Here is a 16556-nt window from a genome sequence, read left to right as displayed (position 1 = left end):
GAAAATGGTACTGTTTGAGGGCATCTAGAGAGAGATTTTAATCCAGTGTGCTTAATTAAAAATATTTGAACTTTGAAAGAAGTGAGTCATACCTCTGAAGTAACATTAGTAGATGTGAGGTACAGCTGAGCTGCCACAGAAAGGTATCAAACATCACACAAATACAGTGACAGACCAGGCACTATTTCATTATGAAACAGGCTGGGACAAAAGACAAACCTCAGCCTTCCTTCCCCATGGTCTTGCCTTGGGATATGTGCTACTTGATCATGAGGCAGTGTGTACCACTTCTTTGTGCAGCTTGAGAGAGCTACACGTGCTCTCTGAGATGACTGCTGCCTTAGAGCCCTGATGGGACTGGGAGCAGGGTCGGAGAGGCCCCTGCTTTGAACCCTGTTTTTTTCTGACAGTCTTAAGTCCCTGCTGTCCTCTTGTGTTCCTTCCCAGAACACAAACTGAAAAATAAAACACTGGGGAGGGGGGGAAGTACTAATAAAAGTGCTCTTAACCCTCCTCCTTTCAGTCACTTTGCTGAATTTCCATAGTATTTTTCTACTTAAAATGAGAGATATCAGGACACAGTCCCTCTCTTGCATTGCTCTGACATTGCAGCAAATACTGTATACAGGTTTTATGCAGCTCTGAGTATTACACTTGTAACTTGTGAGATAATTTTGCCCTCTTCTGTCCACACCAACCAGTAGAAGGTATATGGAGGTGGGAGCTTCTTTTTACTCAAGGAGACTTCAGAAGAGGCACAGGCAATGGATGAACCAAATTTTCAGAGGCCTCTAGGGCAAAGGTTGCAGAATATGGGAATCTAGAGGAATCCCTGTCATTCTACTTCTTGCTCTTGTTTTTCTTACTCTCACCTACCTTTGGTCATTAAGCTACTAGTACTGTTTCTGTGAATCTTCTTTTTTAGAGCCCACTTTGCTTAGCACCAGTAGGATGCCGGTGGTAAAGCTGAATACAGGGAGGTTTCCCAATACAGGGTGAAACTGTAGAAGTGCAGGGGGGGTCTGACTGTCTCAGCTGAAGCATCAAAATCAGTTGTTACACAGAAGGATACAGCAAGGATACTAACAACCCTTTAAGCTTTCTGTAAAATGCCTGGTGCTTGGCAAATTTACTTAATATTTCTTTATAATAAACTATAGGAAGCAGGGGAAGAAGAGGTAGACTGTACAAAGCTCCCCAAACAAGAAAAAGCTCAGCAGTAATATAGTAACTCTCTCTGTCTAGGCAGTGAGTTAACTACAACGAAGCCATTAGGTGCCACAGTAATGTCATCAACTTCTGCTGCTTTTTAAGAATTTAGTTATCCTGCTTTCTGGTTAGGGAAGTGATGGGTGGTGGTGGAATTCATGTAGGTATGAGAAGCGTTACCTTATTTAATTCTTTTTACATTCCTTCAACTCTATCACAGACCTTTGTAGGAATATTTGTGAAACCCTCAGAGAGCAGATTCATTGCTGGGGCAAAAGTGTTTGTGGCTGCTCAAATCAGTTGGCGGTAGGCTGTTGCCCAAAGGAGGGGAGAGAACCATGCAATACATAACCTGTTGGAAACTGCTCCGGTGGGGGCTGCAAGAGAGTTAATTTTTTAGTGTTGTGGTCCAGATTTGTGGGCTTTACAGAAGCAAAGAAGTGTTTCTTGACTCACGGGAGACACCTTGCTTATAGCAATGCCTTTACCAAGACTGTTTATGTATTTGTTCGTATGTGAACGAACAAAGCTATAGAAAATAATGAGAGAGTAATGAAACTGAATGTTCAACATGGTGAAGTATGATAGCTATCATTGTATCTTTGCAGTTCATTTTAGGTTGGACAGTAAGTATAGCTGTCCAGAAAAACATCTGGTACTTCAAAGGGGAGCTGTACAAGGCCTCTCTGTGGGGTATTTGTGGTGAATTCTTAGATCATTGAAATCTATTTACTTGGTTGGCTTTCCAAGAGAGAAAGCTGTTATCACTTGTTTTAGTGAGGGTAATAATGTGAGGAAAAACCTGTACTTAATGGTACCTTGCCAGCATGATGCTCTTTGTGTCTAAAGATGCCCTGTTCAGTTCTGAGCAGCTTTAAACTAGTGGGAATTTCAGTCTCGCAGTTGATTGTCTTCAAGTGACATAATGCTTGAAATAAGTATGGATTACAAAGAACACTTCACGTATCTTGGGGGAAGATTACAGGTTTTCAGTTTAACAGGGGAAGGGGTTTTATGATGACTGCACATTCCCATGAAGAAGAGCTGCAGAGTTATAAATTTCCATCTGATAAATACCACACTGAAGAATTCTAAGTTATAGTACACAAATTACCTGTTCATAAATATGAATAAATAAAATATTTCATGATAAATGTAATGATAAATACTTTCTTTTTAGATACCAGGGAAACAATGCCATTGCCCTGTTTGTCATATATGTGCCTCACACCCACAATCCCTTGTCCATGGTGCAGTGTCTTGCCCAAATTACAGTGCTAAACGCCAGAAACACCAAATCTGTTTTCTTCAAAAAACTGTTAGGAACACAGGAAAACCTGTATAAAGTTTGCATTACTACAGAGAGGTACTGGAATTCTAAACAAACTTAACTCAAAAAAGAAAAGATATTATCAACCTAATAGTGCTGTTTTAAGAACAGTTTATTTCACAATACAAATAGATCTCAAAACTTCACATTTAGAAACACGGATAACTGTAGATTGTGTGGTGCCTGTAAGAAATCCTTTTACTATGCAACTAGCATGTTAGTTGCTCTAGCCACTTATGCTGTGTCAAACAGGATCCTGTAGAGAAGCAGTACAGAACCCAGAACAAGTTGGAGCTACAGCAGTTAAAGTCGAAGACCCTGCTGTAGCTTATCAAGATTTTATGTTTCACAGTTTTCATTCAGCAGATGGATTTATCTTCAAAGGTTTTCTTCTATCTGTTATAAGATCTTTAGATCCTGGACTGGTAACTGTTTGCAGCATTACAATATTTTAAAAAAATGAATCCGTCTTTGGAAGAAATACAACTTTCTTGGGTTCTGTGAAAAGATAGCTTTTAAAATAAAATCATTCAATATTTCTGGTATGTTTAGTGAGATTTATTTCTTGAATCTGTTTGAGATCTCTCTTTACCTAACTCTCACATTTCAGTTTTTCTGGATATTGTTTAAAACCACAAATATTTTACTTTAAAATTTAGACTAGTTGCTTTATTTTGTCTTGCTGGGGAAGAATTCTTGTATTCTTTATGTGCTAATAGAATGTTTTTCACAATTTTTTTTTTGAATTTTCAGTTTTTATCTGTTACTCTAGGAGTTGTGATTATAAGCACAAATTTGTAGGTCAAGGCAAATTAGTCAAGGCAAAATAGCTGTGCATACTGTTATCTATGTTATTATGAAAATCTCTTTTGAAGGCCTGTGAGGGCATTTCTGCCAATAAAGTTAAATATATTTGTGATTGCTTGCACAAGGGTGCTAGTCATACGGAAATACATACTCAATTAATTTTGTGCAAACAGCATGGCTCTTTTGATAATGATTAAGTTGTTCATAGAGCAAGAGAGATAACTATAGGAAAACTGCAGCAAATGAAAGCTCTTTAAATCAGGTGAAGAAAAGAAGAAGAAATCCTCATTTAAAAGTTCTTAGAATAAATACTAAATTACTTGTATGTAATTATTGATAAAATGCCTTTTCAATTTCAGAAGATTTTAAATATGATTTGTTTTTCAATAGTAATAACGCTAATAATGTAAAACTTTAGGAAAATATATTTTTATATAGATACTAGGTATACTTCTTCTGAATGTATATTTTTTTTCTTTGTTTTTTGATAGTCTTGTTAAACATGGGGATGTGTGCTTGCAAGCAAATGAATGTCCCTGTTCGTGGAAAGGAAAGGAATATTTTCCAGGTGACAAAGTAATTTCTTCTTGTCATACATGGTAAGCAGAGATCTATTTATGTGGTTATTTCATTTTAGTTGTGTATCTATGGGTTGATTATTCCGTCATGTTTCTTAATCATAAATTTCACACCAGATTCTGGTAAATTATCCTAATTTTGTGTTTACATTTGTTCAAAGAGCTATGAAAATGACTTTTTTTAAGGGTTTGTTGTTTCAAGGAATTTGTGTATATAACAAAATAACAGCTATTTAGGAATTAAAAAAAAAAAACAACAGAAACTTGATTTAGAAAAATCATGGTTTAGAAAAATCATGGTTTAGAAAAATCATGGTTTTGATTATCAAGGTAATTTAAAGTAATATTCCTTGGCCAGTGTTCATAAAGTACAGGTAAAATCCTTCAAATATTACACCTGACTGACATTTGTTACTTGTTTATTTTCACATTTAGCATTGAATCTGAGCAGTTTAAGGACCCAAAACATAACCCTGTGCCCATGTGTCCTGTGTCCACTACAATGACAAATTAAGGAGAGTACTGAGCAACATCATATACTGAGTATAGTAATAGATAAATTGCTTGCTAATTTTAGGTGTGTGAATAAGATAACTCATAAATCCGTCGGCTTTTAAAGGAAGTGTTCCAATAGACATGGGTTGATAGGATCACTCAAATACATGTAGAAACCTATTCCTTTTCCTATCCAGTGTTGTAAATGCAGCACATACCCTATAGCTGAAGTTTCCTAGCGCGCACTCAGTAGAACGTAGTACACTACCATTTCAATAAGCTTGGCAAGAGCTAAGATGAGAAAATATACCACATCTGCATGATCCTGAAACAGACTTGTTTCCTGATGGGCCCTGCCTGTTTTCTTCTCTGACCACTGTTGAATGTTGCAAGCTGATACTAAGCAACACTATTTGTCTTACCAAAGCCTCAGAAAAATCAGCTGTACTATCAAATGTCAGGATACTATGATAGTGGTGTAGCCTCCAGCTTCTCAGCAGAGCAGTTCCTTCCTTTTGTCCCCTTCTTTTAGCTTACCAGGAACATTTGACTCATGTCACCTGGTAAACTACTGCTCCTGGCCTACACAGCTCAGTATAGCCCAGGATGGTGAAGGCTTGTCCAGTCAGCACTAATTACTGCCTTGTCTGGATGTCGTTGCCCCCTCCAGCCTTGTGCTGACTGCCTACCTCTGCCTCTCGTCAGGTCCTCAGTATCTGCTCTAGAAGATATTTGTAGCCCTTTGGTCGACTGGTGAAGCGACTTACAAGCCATCTCCACTGGGCAGGCAGGTAAAGCGAGCCGGGTTATTCACCCCCTTACTTCCAAAGGCCTTTCCAATTGGACCTGGTGTAGGATTGCTTGCATCAGAAAGAACTATTATATTATTATATACCATTGAGACTTCACCAAAGGCCACAGCAGTGCAGGCAGAGAGACACACTGGATATTTAGCCTTCTCTCTTTTTTTTTTTTTTCTTCCCCTCCTGAGGCCAGGCTCATTGATTCATGTACAAATCCTTAAGGTTGTCATGGCTTTTCTAGTCTTCCACTCCCAGAGGCAAAGTCAGATTAAGTAATAATGGCTTTCTGGCAATCAGTTGTCCCTGGCAGATGGGAAGTCTGTAGCAATCTCTGCTTGATACAAAATGTCGAACATCTTTGAGACTGCTGTGTGTGTATACAGGGGTGTATTTGATACATCAGGGGAAATGTGCATTTCTGCTCATGCAAAGCATGAGAATACTCCTGTGCAAATAAACCCATTTAGGCACTCATAACAGTTACAATGACTTTATTGTTATTTAGTGCCAGAAATAGTGTGCGTTGATACTAAATATCATCTTATTTGTATCTGATGTAGTATTAGAAACATAACTATTAATCTCATTTGTCTGATGAACAGTAAAATGGCAAATAAAATAATTTCTTAAATTGGCAAAACTACCAGTGGAGTGTCAGGAACTTTCAGTCTAAGCTCTGGGGTCTGGCTGAACTGCAGTTCTAGGTTTCCCAAGTTTGGTTTTCAGTGCAACTGCCTGATATTGTTTACATCTGCTGGCGAGATTAAACACAAAAGGTTATTACACTAAATGAAGGTATTAGAGCAGCATTTTGGTGCTTTGCTGCACAAGGTAAGATGGGTGGTGCTGTTAGCTATGCTAGTTTGCTGTTGTACATTGAGACTATTGAGAAAATGCTGGTTAGTCTCTGTGGGCTGCTGAATTGGGCCTTCTGTATTCTTAAACAAATACTTCTTGGAAATACTTTTTTTTAAAAGCTAGTTATAGTTTGGAAGATGCTAGTAGCCTTTTCCAACTGGGACTTTCTAGAGCACTTTCTGATAACTAAATACTGGTTTATTTAGTATGAAACAAGACTGGTGCAGAGGACTTTGAAGACATTGTGTAATGTGTTAAGATTCCTGAAAAAGAAAGTACACATAGAAGCTCCTACTCTTTACATGTTGAGAAGTGTTTCTGTACCAGTCCTTAACAGATCAGCATGTGGAAGAGGATTTGAGTAGGCTAAGAGTAAAACTGAAATCTAATGTCTCACAGAGAGCATGAGAAGCAGCACTTTCAGTGCAAATACAATTTCTTCTATTTGCCCCTCTCTTCATTGGCTTGATGAGGTTCCTGCCTTAGGTACTGATTTGAGGTAACTGGAGTTAGCTAGGTGAGACCTACTGCCATTTACTTGTGCTTTGGTACAGCGAACACTTTTCACATGTTGTACTTCTAACTTATTTTAACCATGTGCTTAGTGTATTTATATATGTAGTTATACAAATCACAAGCAGTGGGCCAAATCAGTGATGGGTTATGTGGAGTCTTGGAAAATCTGGAAAATGACTCCAGGTTGGTGCAAATTGCATGGTAGGGGAACAGAAGGAAACACAATGCTACTAGTAATTGGAGGTGCCTAGATTTTCTGGATGATTTCTGCTCTTTTGAAAACAGTGGTGTTCTGACCCTGTCATACATGATAGCAATATGAACAGAAAAGAAAAGGTTATACTGACGAAAACTTCATACTGCTTGGTGTTTCAGCATATGAGATGCCAAACATTAGTGATTTATCAAATATTTCCATCAGTCATATTAATACTTTAGTTATAAAATGTGAAATGTTCATTTAATCAGGAAGTTTAAAATTCAATATTTTTGAAATTAGATATGTGCCGAAATTGTGTCACATGCTGTGTTTAGTTTAATCTATATTCATAAAATATACCTGTAGTAAAGCTATACACGGGCATCAGCTTCTCAGGGAAGTTTTTAAGTGTCCAGGTGATTTAGAAACAAAAAATAACATTTAAAAACTGATCTGTCAATATAGGAAATGAAATTGTATCCATTATTTATAAATCTTTTCTGAAGTAATTTCTAAAAACATTATTTAGCTTGCAAGAGGGTGATATAGAAAGAGACACAGTATCCAGTGCTGAAAAACCTTGCTGTTAGGCAGTACAAAGCAAAGGTAATTCAGAAAGGTTTGAACAGTCCCTTAGTGTATGTGTGATAAAAACATTTTGATCCTTAAGGCAGCCATAGACAGAACTTGAACTATTCTGCAAGCCCCATAACTGTTAGGCTAGGGTTTGGGGATGATAATACCTAGGTGTCCGGAAAAAAAAAAGAAAAAAAAAAAGAAAACCAACCACCCAAAACACAGTTCTTTTAAGGAGCCTACACACCAAAATAGCACTACTAAAATTTTTCTTTTGCACTTCCATGAAATTCTTGTTCAAGCAAAGAGTGAACAGAGACTGTAGTAGTAGGACGTACTGCTGTTGATTCTAAGACTCAGCTTGTATAGAAACAGATGTTCTGTGAGAAACTGAAAAAGAAAGCTTTATCCTTGTGGCACATTATTGACGTGAGTTACTGGAGAATAAATTGTATTACTTCAGGTGGCATTTTTTGTTTTCTTGTTTCAACAAAAGAAATGCCCTTTTGGTGTCTATATATTCTGGAACTGATAAATTCTAACAGAGAGAAATACAGTCTCTTTGTGTTCAATATGTACATTTTTCTTTTCCAATCAATTTATATATGCTGCTTCTAATTAACATTTCAAAATGCTTCTGTCTACAGTCATTATTCTTGCCTGCCTTTTTGTTTTTTTTGCTTCCCAGTACAATAGCTGTAATAATTGTCCATGGTTACAGTTACCATTATTGGTCATACATTTTTCAGTGTTTGCCAACATGGATCATTTCAATGCACCTTCCATCCTTGCCCATCAATGTGTACTGCGTATGGGGATCGGCATTACAGAACATTTGATGGACTAACATTTGACTTTGTTGGAACTTGTAAGGTGTACCTAGTTAAGGTGAGACTTTTTTTGTAAAGCCTCTGTAAAACTGGATTTTAAAACTACCTGTTAAAAAGTATCCTTCTCCTTATTTCCTATCTGTACATTTTATTGAGTTCTACATACTGTTTCTTAAGCTTTGTTGTTGCTTAGACTTTGAATCATACATAATGTAATAATTATACACTGAGGTTTCTGCTAATTGAACTATGTAACAATACGCATATTTATATTAGTACATTGAAAAGTGTCCATTTCTTTCTTTTTTTTTTTTCTTCAGGGTACTTCTTCAACCAGTTTTTCTATTATTTTAGAGAATATTAACTGCTTTAATACTGGAATAATTTGCAGAAAAAACCTTTTCATTACTATTGGAAAATCTTTATTAATATTTGATGATGAAACTGGAAATCCAGTAAGTTTCAGTCGTTAACACTGATCAAAAGGTAGCATATGTACTTCTCTGTGTGTTCTTTCCTTTCGTTAGCCAGAACTTACTGTGCCAGTTAAGTAGCAGAGGCGTAAATATCTTTACCATGAATGCTGATCACATCTGGATTCATCAAGGGAAACCTTAAACAAAATCTTGCCTATATTTCACGGAAATGTAAGATGAAATGACCATATTTCTGTTGTATAGACTTAATTCCTGGTTAGTGTCTTAGGAAAAATCCAGATATTTTTAAGTCAGTGAGAGTTTTGCTATTAATTCCACTGGAACTAAGTGTTCAGTCTGGCCTGGGATGTATAGGAGCAGTATTCCTATACAGCTGTAAAATATAGATTGCAGCCCCTGCTATATCCTCCAAGCCTTAATATAATTTTTGTTTGCCCAAACTGCAAACTCTATTGCTGTAAATATTTAGTGTGTTTAGTAATTTTAGTATAAATAGTACTATATACACTTTATAGACTGACTATACAAAGGAAGTTGTGTCTCTTTGTATGAGGTATTGTGCAGTTAAACAGGATCTCTTAGTCCATGCTACAGCTAATTCAGAATCTGTTCCTGGATGGAGAGAAGAATGCTTTATGTAAATAAGATGGCAATCTCTGGATGTATTTAGAGAATTCCTTATTTCCAGAAGATGCTTCATGCATCTTTATATCTATCTGTATTCAAAAAAATCATGTGGCTAAGACCTGCTGAATGCAGTCATGTATAACTAAGTGAAAATCATAACCAGGAACCTTAAGATGAATTTCTTACCTCACAGATAAATCATTAATATTTTTATCTTCATTCCAGTTGTTGTTATCTGTCCTGTAAAATTCATATAAAATCAGCTTTTAAAATAGGAAAATCGTAAAAATACACACAGTTCACAATCAAAATCCAGACCACTTTTGTTTAAGCATTTACCCCTGTGAGGCCTCCTGTCAGTTTTTGGACTTCTGTCTGAGAACAATGTCATTCATTTTAAGTGTTTCTTTTCCCGTCAAGTGAACATTTAGTGAAGACATTACTTACGTTATAAGTTGCCTTGTTTTATTTTGAACAGAGCTTATCTAGTTACATAGATGAACTACAAAAAATACAGTTATGGAAAGCTGGGTTTTTCTCTGTTGTTCATTTTCCTGATGAGCACATCACCATTCTTTGGGATCAGAGAACAACAGTTCATGTACAGATGGGTCATCAGTGGCAGGTAAGTGGAAATCAACACTCTTATTTTCATTTCTCTGAGATATTTATGTAAGTCTTTTTAAGTAAGACACATTATCATTACTCAGAAACTAGACAAGGTGTCAGAAATCATGTAGGAACTCAGTGGCAGAGTCAAGGAGAGAAGCATTCAACTACCTTGTCAAATATTCATTCTCATTTACCTTTTTCTTTTTCAGTCACTATTTACTGTCTAACTTCTGTAACAGAAACAAATACTTTCGAGGCAACATTCTCCTTTGGTACTCATTCTTTATATGGCTGGAGGAGGTGTTATTTTCCTGACGCATAAAAAAGTACACAGTTAGCAATCAGGTTACTTCCCTGAACAAAAGATCAGCTTCTTTCTCAAAGGCTTAGAGATACTTAGTTGAAAGGGAATAATATTGATGTTGTCAAAATAACGTATTCTCTGTAGCTTTATTATCACAAAAAGGTGAACTGTTCTGGCTGAAAATTAGCTGAAAAGGATCAAATTCATAATTTGTAACAAATTTGTAATTAAACAACTGAAGACAGGAACTTAAGAAGCAAGCTTTGAAAGCAGCCATGGCTAGTAGTGTTTTGTATCATACAGAAATATGTTTTTTTAATATATTTTTTTTTCCCAGGGTCAATTGACTGGATTATGTGGAAATTTTGATCTGAAGACAGTAAATGAACTGAGGACTCCAGATAACTTTGAATTAACAAACTCACAAGAGTTTGGAAACAGCTGGGCAGCTGTAGAGGTACATAGTAAAAAGAATGTGTTTGCTAGTAAATTTTTTGCTGTTACATCATATAATTTATCTAGAATGAAAACAGAGATTAATTTCTAGAAGTATCAGTCAGGCAGCAATGCAAATGGCAATAGCAATTGTTCTTACAGATACTATAATCCATTAAGGAGAAGGAAATAATCACCTTTATTTCTACATAGTGCTATAGTGTTGAGAAAAATGCTGAATCTACAAGTGTTTTTGAAGAAGTTGTTTAAACAGTAAAGTAGTCATTTTTTTTATGTAATGGAAGAATCATGGGTTCACTTCAGACTGTGTTGTCAGTGTAGTTGATCTTTCATAGCTGGGAAATATTTAGCTGTGAAACCATAACAACGGAAAGAAAAAAATATTCTTCACATATGATGTAAAGTTAAAAAATGAACTTTTTTAGTGTGATGTGTCTAGTGGTGTTCATAGAAATGTTTCTTCCTAGTAGTTAGAGTAAAAAGATCTCTTCTAATGTACGTCATCTGAGTGAACTTTGTTATTTATGTAAACTAGACTATTCACTTGTAAGGACTGCAGATTAACATCCCCTTTTAATTCCATATCTTAGTCTGGCTTTAGTTTCCTAAATGATGTGTTTGGGGTTTTTTTTACATCTCTTTTTTTTGAAAAACAACTTTCCAAGTTCAAACACAAAGTGATTATGAAACAAGTTTCTCATCTTGATTTTGCTTTCTGGTTAAGTGTGTTGACAGCTCTGACGTTCGAAATCCATGCAGTTTGAATCCCCTTAGAGAGCCATTTGCCAAGAAGGAATGTGGAATACTGTTAAGTGAAGCCTTTGAAGCTTGCCATCCAGTGGTGAGTTGTGGTCGCATATAGAAAGATGTAAAAGTGGACATATCACTAGAGAGAAACTTCACGCTTCAACTTGCATCACTTTTAATCTTCATCTTGTCTTCCATAACATAATAATTTTGACTACTGTAGCAAAAGAGAACACAAAGAAAGTATAATCCATACCTATTCTGATTCTAAAATGTGAATATTTGACTGGACCTATAAGGGCTACCTGCACTTAGCTGACCTAGACAGTAAGCCACTTTGGCACCAGTTCAGCATTCTACAATATGGATAGTCCTATTAGTCCCCTTTGTAATTAATACAGACTAAATTATATCCAATTTGTGCTATCTTTTTTTTCATCCCAAGCACTATTTGCATAAGCATAACAACTTGCTTTTGTCAATCGTATTACATAGCACGCAAGTTTTTCAGGCATATTTCAATAAATCAACAGTTTCTTCTAGGCAGTATCAGATGTGAAGAACTCATTCCTAGAAAAAAATGCACGTATCTCCTCACTCAGGCAACCACCTAAGGAAATAAATGAGTCATGCAACATGTTCTGACAGTCAAAAGGCTCAGGTTCACTTGGAGAATGAGGGGGAACTGATTTCCAGAGCTAGGTCTTATATGGAAAATGACATGTCCTGAGATGTTCAGGTACTGAGACTTTGTGCATGGCTTAAAGAGTGTGTCAGAATGATTCCTAGGGAGAAGGGAGATCTCATATGAAAGACAACCAAGAATCTTGGAAGGTTGCTTTGTGTATTATTTTGGAAGGAAGTAGAAGCTGATGCTAAAGTTGTTTTAATGTAACATTGATTTAGTCCGCTTTATAAGGTTGGTAGCAACCAAGTTCCTCATAAGTGTGTATTTCTCAAGTGTAAATCCATTTAAAATGTGTAAGAATTCAATAAGTGAGTTATCATTGGCAGTTTTTTTTTTAAATTTTGTCACTTAAGACTTCAAAATAATCTAAGGGAAAAAATCCCAAATTTGCTGGTGAAATCGCCTAATAATAGGAAGAGAATGAACCACTCTCACATGAAGAGTTTTTCTATCTACTTTATTATTTCTTACGTTTTACGTATATCTAACTTTCTTAACACTTCTGAGATTTATTGATTTGTGATCAGTTTAGAGAAATTTTATCTTATTTCATAAGCCTCTTTGTAGTTAGTTTATTACGGTTTAAATATTACAAAACCATAGAAAACACAAGCTCATATCAACATCTCAGTGTGCATGTTCTGAATGGGTCATTGACTTAATTGCGTTACTAAGTACTGTACAAGATTTTATGATGTGTTCTAATAAACTGTTTTTCATGTGTTTCAGGAAACATTTAAGTTAAAATCTTTAATGCTTTGAAGTCATGTATTAAATTTTGAAAGAGTCATAGCTTTGTATTGAGGTGATTGTTGCCAGGGTCTATATGGATATTTTTGATAAGTGATATTTTTATTTCCAGATTGATGTCACCTGGTTTTACTCAAACTGCTTGACAGATACCTGTGGTTGTAACCAAGGAGGTGACTGTGAGTGTTTCTGTACAAGTGTTTCAGCATATGCCCATCAGTGCTGCCAGCATGGAGTTGCTGTAGACTGGAGGTCCCCTAGAGTGTGTCGTAAGTTTACTTAACTAGCATTGCCAGCGGCTGCCACTGTCTGCATTCATAGACCCAGACCTGAAAAATCAGTAACATTGAGTTACCTGGGACCGTGAATTGAAACACTAAGCCAGACTGGTAGGACGATGAGCGGCTGCCTCTCACTTCCCTCTGTGTTCATTTCAGTCTAGCTGGATTACATGCATCTTTCCATGTTTGTGGGTGGTACTCTTCTGTTTTTAATTGCTTGACCTGTGATGTGAAAGGAGAAGTCATGGGAAGTCTGTATTAGGATATGGCATCAGGATATCAGGAGGATACGTAACTCAAACCAGAGTTACAAAGTTAACAGCTCAGGTAATTTCCATCTTGAGGAGGACTTTGCCTCTTAACAGGGTCTAGGAGACAGCTGCCTTACCACTGCCCCAGAGCAAGTGTGAAACTTAAAGGTCTGCTGAAGAAAAACAAGTAGGTTTTTAAGCAGGACTTTGTCATTACCTTGGTATCCCTATTCAACAATGCTTAGAAGTTGTAAAAAAATCTGAGGCCTTTTTCTACGGCACTGAGTGCAAATGCCTAACAGGAGACAGTTGTTTCCCCAAAGACATGATAAAAAAGTGCAAGATAGAAAGAATGGAAGGAAACAAGCATTTCTTTAACTTTGCAGTTGAACAGAGAGAATATAGAGCTTGCTCAAAGTCACACAGCAAACTTGCCATAAAGCAAGAGGGTTACTCTTAATTTTTGATAGAAATGGTGTGTGTATTTTAATGTGAGCTTGGAAAGACAGCAAAGCTTAGCCTTAACCACTAGAGGTCACAAAAAGACAGCTGTAGGTATGTAAGCTTAGTCCTTCCTACTAGAAGACAGTATTTTATTTAAATTGGTGTAGTTTAAATTAGTATTTTATTTAAAGCAGTAAATATGTGGCAATAGTTTTTTAAATAAATGTTTGTGTATGATCTAACTTGGCCAATCATTTGGCTTACCTATTAATCATAACGGGTAATGGAAAACCTGTTGTATCTGCAGAATGCCTGCAACTGCATTTCTTTTCTTTTTATTTTTTAGCTTATGATTGTGAATATTTCAACAAAGGTAAGTTCTAAAGGAGCTGATAAAATGTCAATAGACTCCTTGGTTTCTTTTTATAATTCTTAGTACTTCATGTAAAAATAATGTGTTAATGAAAATAGTAGTGAATTATTATATTATTTAAACAGACAAGATCCTGTTTTACTGGTCTACTTTGCTTTTTCAAAGGGTTTTAATTTCATAATATCTTATCTTTCTGGGCCTTTCCCCAAAATATGTGTTTAACTCATTGTTTTTGCATTAATGGATAATGGTTAAACAATTAAATCATTAAGTAATTAATAGACTATTCAACCCAATAATACTAGTGGCACTACTTGCTTAAGGCATACTGCAGTGCAAAACTGATACCTAGTGGGTCTGTTAAACCAATCCTGATCTCCTGTGCAGCCTTCAGAGGGAGCTAGCTGTTAAGGTACTTCAACTTTTTGTCCCCAAATGGGGAATAACTCCATTTTGGTATGTCTGACCTAGCTTTAAATTTCTGAGTGACAAGCATTGCTGCTGTGTTAGAATGGCTCTCAGAGAGAGGTGCAAAACTTGTACAAGGTGGTAGAGTAAACCTAGAATCTGCAGTAGGTGCCGTACTGCTGTGTTAACACTAGAATCACATTCAGACTATTTTAGTATTACACTGCGTGTGTCTGCATAGACGTGGCATACATACAAGCACTGCAAGCCAGCCTGATGTGAGGAATGGTCAGGACTCCTGCTATTTGTTCTATAACTCTTTTTCTCAAGCTCATGTAGAAGCCTGTCTATCCAGATTATTTGTGAAATTTTGATCTTTTGTTAGACTCCATATTGCAGCAGCTCACCCCCAGGAAGATCTCAGAGGGGAACTGAGTTTAAGTTAGAAGATACTTATGCAACGTGCCAGGACTAAATGATATGGCCAAGAAATTTACATTTTCTGATATACTGATGGCTGAAAAGATTTTGAGTGGGGTCAGATTGCTAATGCAGTGAATTTTATCTAAATCACTAGTTAAGCCTTTAAATTAATTTAAATAAAGGCCAGTTGAATATAAGAGGTGATTGCAGTTTTACATTTGCTTTGTGGTTTGTTTAGTTTTATAAATGAAATACAGTCTGATACTAGATAATCTTATTGCAATTGTAACATATTGAAAGTGCAGTGCCTCTAACAACTGTGGTAGTAGTGAAATGAAGTTATATAATAACATGTGCTTTTAAAGTGTGTTATTAGTTTTACTTGTCACTGAATTCTCACTGACAGAAATTAGTTGAAATACTGGAGAGTTGTGCATGTGACTGGCTTGTAATAAACATGGTTATTGTATACTTCTCACTTTGTATCTTCCTACTGTTCACTAATACAGCTCATCAGTATTCAACACAGGATGTTTCAGAGCTGCCAGTGGGGAAAAAAATAATCTCTGTACTGAAGATTTTCCTTTCTACCTTAAATATTGTAGCATTCCCCAGAATTACTTTGTTTTGGAGACAGGAAGGTTAAGAAACTGTCTTAGGCCATAGATAGGTTTTCTTTATTTAACTTTGTCATGAATCCAGAGTGAAATCGTTCCAGCCCCACTAGAAGTAGGAACAGAGCCTTTTGTCTTTGATAGGGGAAATTCTTAGCTGGTAGCTGTGGTTTCTCAAATTTTGCATGGGCCTGAGATATAAGACTTAAAAGTATAATAACACTTCCAGAACACTAGATGTTTTAAATAATTTTTAAAATTTCTTCAACTCCCTACACTGAAGGTAACCAGGTATCACTGTACATGTTTAGCTAGGCATGGGCCTGTGTCCTAACAGGCCACCTATTTATGCTGTTAGAATCTAAAACCAGTTGTAGTGCAACCTCCTTAGGATTTCAAAACTTGTAATAAATTTTAAGATTAGGGAGAACGAGAATATGAGGGCAGGCTGCAAACTGCTGCCCAAACTTTTAACCTGTTGGAACAGATTTTAATGCTCAAAGGTATTAGCTACAGCTATCAGCTGAGAGGTTCTGGGACAATTCTACCTTAGATGGATGCTTGCAGTGTCTGGGTAAAATGGTAGTGAGGTGAATTGCTCAGGTGTAACCTAAAACACCTGGTTTTAACAGACAAGTTTACAAAAATAATTCCAAATAGCATTTAAATATAAACTCTGAAATACGTTTCTGCAAATTGGAACTAGGTGAGGAGGTGTGACATTGTAAGATTTGTGAAATGATAACTGCATGTGCTTTTGGCTATTTTTACTTATAGGTAAAATATGACCATTCGTTTGCTTACAATGCTGATTTCTTCCTGTCTCGCTTCCCAGTGGCTACATTTGTGTCTACATTGTTCAAGGAGTTCTTTGATACTTGATGACAACAAACTTTTATTCCCTGCAAAATACCTCACACTTGGACGCTAATAAAATGGG

The 16556-nt window shown here is 36.3% G+C and overlaps 1 protein-coding gene across 1 annotated transcript in view; it reads left to right on the top strand.

Moving 5' to 3' along the window:
- OTOG (otogelin) overlaps positions 1–16556 on the top strand; it is a 106354-nt gene that overhangs the window by 46585 nt on the left and 43213 nt on the right. The window contains exons 24-31 of the mRNA XM_064452603.1: positions 3838–3945; positions 8121–8259; positions 8522–8656; positions 9744–9890; positions 10519–10638; positions 11362–11478; positions 12935–13091; positions 14145–14171. Of these exons, the coding sequence (XP_064308673.1) occupies positions 3838–3945; positions 8121–8259; positions 8522–8656; positions 9744–9890; positions 10519–10638; positions 11362–11478; positions 12935–13091; positions 14145–14171 (950 nt within the window). The remainder of the gene's footprint in view (positions 1–3837; positions 3946–8120; positions 8260–8521; positions 8657–9743; positions 9891–10518; positions 10639–11361; positions 11479–12934; positions 13092–14144; positions 14172–16556) is intronic.

The sequence above is a fragment of the Phalacrocorax carbo genome, chromosome 5 (assembly GCF_963921805.1).
Source record: "Phalacrocorax carbo chromosome 5, bPhaCar2.1, whole genome shotgun sequence".
Lineage (NCBI taxonomy): Eukaryota > Metazoa > Chordata > Aves > Suliformes > Phalacrocoracidae > Phalacrocorax > Phalacrocorax carbo.
This window is presented reverse-complemented; position numbering and strand designations above follow the sequence as displayed.